The 5,643-nt window shown below is 43.2% G+C and overlaps 1 protein-coding gene across 1 annotated transcript in view; it reads left to right on the top strand.

Moving 5' to 3' along the window:
* fgfr1a (fibroblast growth factor receptor 1a) overlaps window positions 1–5,643 on the top strand; it is a 30,679-nt gene that overhangs the window by 22,985 nt on the left and 2,051 nt on the right. Inside the window, 5 exon segments of the mRNA XM_035658163.1 lie at window positions 1,604–1,714; window positions 3,131–3,321; window positions 3,410–3,532; window positions 4,455–4,525; window positions 4,630–4,767. Coding sequence (XP_035514056.1) covers window positions 1,604–1,714; window positions 3,131–3,321; window positions 3,410–3,532; window positions 4,455–4,525; window positions 4,630–4,767 — 634 coding nt within the window.

The raw sequence follows: 5,643 nt of genomic DNA, 5'->3' as shown, positions 1-5,643 counted from the left end.
GTGTTGGTGAAAGAGGCCCAGAAAGGCACTCGCAAAAATCACCTTGCCAAAAGTATATTACGCTAACTTATCTCAGGGCTGGCGTTTGTCCCTTGGGAGAAAGCCTCCTGGGGGGGAAAAGCATTAAAAAGTACTAACAATAATGCTACTTTCCACATCCTCACTCCTCCCGTGCAGTTTTTAATGAACACTAGTTTTATATGGGAATGTCAAAGGGGTTAATCATAAATTTTTTAACTCTGTGCCTCCATTTGCGCCAGGATGCTGGGGGATCCAATGGCAGATGTCTCATCTAGTTCTGCTCATCACCAGTTTTGAGTGTTAGAGGTTTCTCCGTTCCCTGAGGCTTCTGGTAATAATCACTATTACTGTAGACTGAAGAGCGTTTTCCTCCTGCAGAGCCAATAGTATTCAGCAAGAGTCTACTGCAACAAACACAACCTTTTAAAAAGAACTCACATTTCAAACATTTTCACTGCAACCTTGGTGACCACGGTCATTGGCTTCTCTTTGTCCGAGACCAGGCGCCTCCTCCATCCACCACCTGACCCGAAGCAGACCTTTCACCCGGGCCCTTCACGAAGGACAGTAGTCCTGTGGAGGGAGAAGTTGGTTAACTCCAATCTCGTATATGTGTGTATAATATAGGTTTTCAAATGCTTTGCCAAGTTGATTCAAGTGCAATTTTAGACTTCTGCCATCTGTGGCTCAGTATGATTTTGCTCTTGTAAGCATAAATCAAGTAATGAAAACTTATTCATTTTTCTCCGTGCAAGTTTAGTTTCTCTGACTGGGACTCGGGTTTCTTGCGGTTTCAGATTCAGATTCAGAAATATTTTAATAATCCCATGGAGGGAAATATTTCGTTACCACTCCCAGATATACAAATTGACATATATAACAAACAACATAATATAGTAAAGTATAAATATAAATTACAAGGTAAATTTAAAGACTTTATTACACAAAATAATTTCAATATGAAGACGCTATTTCTTCTTCCATACTGGGCATAAAAGTATGAAGGGAAAGTCCTGGGGAATTACTAAGTACATTTTTTTCCCAACATTTAACTCAACATTCAGGCATTTTCCTTGCCACCAGGTGCAGCGGCGGCAATGTGCCCCTGATCTCAAGACAATTTTGAGGGCCAAAAATTCCAGATTATTAGATTTTAGACCTGCAGAAACCCTGCCCTGACTATTTCAAACCAACTAACCTTCCTTTCAGACGGTCACCTTTTTGAGCCTCATAGGCTGCCATTGGCCCTGTTCCCTGTCTGGAGGTTTTATCCGAGGACCGTACCTGTCTCGTGAAAGCTCCAGCGGGGATCCTGGGAGGGGCCAGTTCATACTCCTGACACCACTGACAAGCAATTAGGAGGAAGCCGCTGGAAGACAGGTCGGGAGGGACGAAAACAGCATCACTCAGAGTGGATGGAGGAGCTCGAGGTCCACAGCACCTGAGGTAAAGAACACTTCAATTACTACCCCTCGTCGTGGAACCCAGACGCCAGCAAGAAGAGCTCTACAGGTCAAAAATGAGAAACAGTACGGACACAAGACTAATTAGCCTAATGTGATTTATTTCCCTTCCCCTCCAGCTGACGCCACAGAGAAAGACCTGTCAGACCTGATTTCGGAGATGGAGATGATGAAGATCATCGGGAAGCACAAGAACATCATTAATCTGCTGGGAGCCTGTACACAGGATGGTAGGTCCAGACAGACGGGGGTCTGTTACTGACCTGCCCCGGCCTGCTCAGGGCCAACACACACACCACAACACACCAAACACCACCACACACACACACACACCACCACACACACCCACCACACACATCACCAGACACACACACAGACACTGCTGTCCCTCTGTTTTGCCGTACTTTGAGAGATGTGTATAAAAGCATGAGTAAACGATTCTGACACCAGCTTCCGAGCTCGCAGTTTGAATCGACCACGGCTGCTGCCATTTCTCACCAATCATCCCTGACGAAAAAAAAGCTGAAGGAAACTAACCTCTAATGACCCTGCAGGGCACATCGCTCTGCTGCTTCCACACTGAGCTCTTTGTTCACTCCACTTATTTACCAACGGGTTGCCAACTAATTCACAATGCTCAAAGCATTTATAATACGTGAAGGTTAACGCATTGTCTGTGAATCCTCTGCCTCCCAGCATGAAGATTACGACTATTTCTTTCTACTGCCATTATTTCTGTTCTACAAGATAATCCCCATGTCAAATCAGACTTAATTTATACAGCCCAAAATCACAGTTTACCTCAGTGTACAACATTCAAGTCTCTCCTTTACCCTCGATTCGGGTAAGGAAAAAGTTGCAATAGATGTCGAGTATACAGAACAAACCAACAAAATCATATTATATACCATATTTTTCTGATACATGAAAATATATGTGAAGAATTTTGATCTAGGAGGACGATGAAACAACTTCAAATGTTGCCCACAGAGACCCACAACCTCCTCTCCACCTTAGAGATCTTGAAGCGATCGGGGCATAGAATGAATCGGCAAAAAAAAGAGATCACAATATATACAGATACTAATGACAGAAAACATGTTAAAATCATCAGTCCAGCAACCGGCGTTAGCTGATGTATTCCCACGTGTGTGCACTGCGCTTCTCTTGTCCCCACCATCCCCCCCCCTTCCTTATCTACCTTGAGCTGTCAAAATATCAAAATAAAGGCAAAAAAGACCCCAAAACTAGCTGAAATAAACTCCTAACTCACCGCAGTTAGATGTAAAAATATTCTGTCTCTACAGCTGTATTTCCTCTCACTTGTTCTTGGCTAAGTGTGTGTGCTGCACCGCTGAGCATACGCTCTCTTTCTTCAGATGCAGACCATTAAATTAGCAGAATAAAATGACAAAAATCAGGCCAAAGAAACAACCGGCAATGGACTTAAATCAACCGATATATTCGTCCAATCACAACACAGACAACACAGCATTCACAGGAGAAACAGACACACACAAACACTGAAACTAAGGAGACAGGAAGGAAGAAGAGAAGCTCATCTCTCCTTGGGGCGTCTTGATTTAAAATTGTATGGAGATGATTTTATGATGATTTATTCTTGTATTTCTTCCACTTGTTCCCAGGTCCTCTCTACGTGATAGTAGAGTATGCATCCAAGGGCAACTTGCGAGAGTACTTGCGAGCTCGGCGCCCACCGGGCATGGAGTACTGCTACAACCCAGACCAAGTCCCTGTGGAGAACATGTCCATCAAAGACCTGGTGTCCTGTGCTTACCAAGTGGCACGAGGGATGGAGTATTTGGCCTCCAAAAAGGTAACCGTGACGCACAACCAGCAGTAAATATTCACACTGATTCCCAGGACCTTCAGTTCCAGTAATGTCTGTTTGTTTATCCGTCCAGTGCATCCACAGAGATCTCGCCGCTCGCAACGTTTTGGTAACGGACGACAACGTGATGAAAATAGCTGACTTCGGCCTGGCAAGAGATATCCACCACATTGATTACTATAAGAAGACCACCAATGTGAGTGTTCAGTTCAGTTTGTGCATAGTAGTAGTCACACTGAGCCAATGCCGAGAAACGCCTGCAAGCTTCTACAGGCTTCTATAAGATACGATTCTCCCTGTATTACTTTAAGAATCATACCGACAGGAACCAGTGGATTAGACTAAAGATGTACAGTTTTTCAGTTCCAATCTGATATCTGAATTTGGGTATCTGCACATACTGATGCCAATAAAACAACCTCTACCCCTCTGACTGTCGGCCTTACACACATCACAAGTTGCTGTCCTGTTTTTCTCTGTTTTGAGACTAAAATATCTCCAAACTAAAGACGTGATGAGTTGGCCAACTGTTACTAGCTCACTCAGTTACTCAGAAAATTCTGGGAGACAGAAAAATATGGAGACTACTGGATATCTTTGTTAATACATTAATGTGTGCTGCAACATTTTGGCTTGTGTGGAATCTGAATTAGATATCTAACATGCGAATTAGGTCAGATGGATCACTCCCAACTCTAGATTAGATCTGTTTTTTATTGAAGAATAGCATCGCTAATGAAGCTTTCCTAATTTGGTGAGAAACAAGTACCATAAGCTGTCAATTCTTCACAATAGAAGCATCCCACCGGTCCGCCAGTGGAGATCTTTTAATGTGAAGCAGCAGCAACAGGAAGTGTTCGGTTTAATAGGAACTCTACACATTGATCAGTAAACTTTAAATTAAAGTTGATATCTGAAAGTCCAAACAGGAAAGCACGAGTAAAACTAAACTCCAAACCACAGAGATTCAGATAGAAGCAACTAAAGCACTAAAGAGAGCCGCTGCTGTGAGGCTGCAGTGTGAACGTCTTTACGATATGTGTTTGCACGCCGTGTCTGAAGTGTAAACACTGTACCTAACGCTGCAGATGGCCGTAACACGCATTCCTCTTCCGCAGGGTCGTTTGCCAGTCAAGTGGATGGCTCCCGAGGCTCTGTTTGACCGGATATACACGCACCAAAGCGATGTGTGAGTATCAGGTGTCGTTTGCTTTTGCACATTCGAGTCGTGGTGGAATGTGGGGAAAACGTTTAGTCGTGCGGAAAATCTTACTGGCTCCCGTCTGTTTTCAGCTGGTCATTCGGGGTGCTGCTTTGGGAGATCTTCACCCTGGGGGGCTCTCCGTACCCCGGCGTCCCCGTGGAGGAGCTGTTCAAGCTGCTGAAGGAAGGTCACCGTATGGACAAGCCCTCAACATGCACTCAAGAGCTGTAAGGAAATACGCACACCTAAAAATCCAATGTGATGCTGATCTATTAAACTTATTAGTTAAATAAGTTTGGACATGGAAGGAAAGTTTTTGCTTGAGGACTGATAGAACTTTTTCCTTTAATAATTAAGCAACAATCCTAAGATCATCCTCAGAAAATTACCCCCTGGAGATGGGTGTCTTTAAGATTTTATTGATCCTGTACTAGGCGCTTTAAAACTGTAAATTTCTACGTGTGCATGTGAATTACTTTCACTAGATGTTTGGAAATATTACCCGTTTCCTCCCTTATATTCAAAAGACTTCTCCAACTCTAGTGAAGTGTAACCAGACGTTTGAGCATTTATTTCCCCAATAACGTTGACGCTTACTGATCCTACAGTCTTTAATAATTTAGCCCCGGGGTCCATTAAATACCAGGTTCTGGTATCTCTCTGATCCCCACCCTCTAAAACCAGTGATTCTGAGTTGGAAAATAAGAAGCTGCTTTCAAATTCTCCTTGTTTCACATTAATAGTGCTGAAATTATGATGTGGGATTTAATGCTAATTGAAGCAGCATCACAGAACTTTACTTTTGTGTTGATTCTGGCGCCCCCTGTGGACAAAAGTGGTAGTGTTTTCACTGCCTCATCATTGATATCAAGGGGAATCTGACCCAGTGGCATTAAAGCTTTAATATATAACAAACCCCCTTTAAACAGTGTATGAACTATATCTCTATGTTCTTTATGTAGAGTTGTTTTGTTACATGATCCCAAATGTTTCTCAGAGAAATCTGTCATGTTATTCAGGTAACGCTGCGTTTTACCGGTCGTGTTGTGGTTGTCTGCCAGAAGCTGTCATACATTGACTGTTTATCCAGTCTGAAGCCACAT

This window comes from Morone saxatilis, unplaced genomic scaffold, assembly GCF_004916995.1.
Source record: "Morone saxatilis isolate NCDOM2014 unplaced genomic scaffold, NCSU_SB_2.0 Contig16, whole genome shotgun sequence".
NCBI classification, from domain to species: domain Eukaryota; kingdom Metazoa; phylum Chordata; class Actinopteri; family Moronidae; genus Morone; species Morone saxatilis.
Note: the sequence above shows the minus strand (reverse complement) of the source record. Positions and strands in the feature narration are given on the sequence as shown.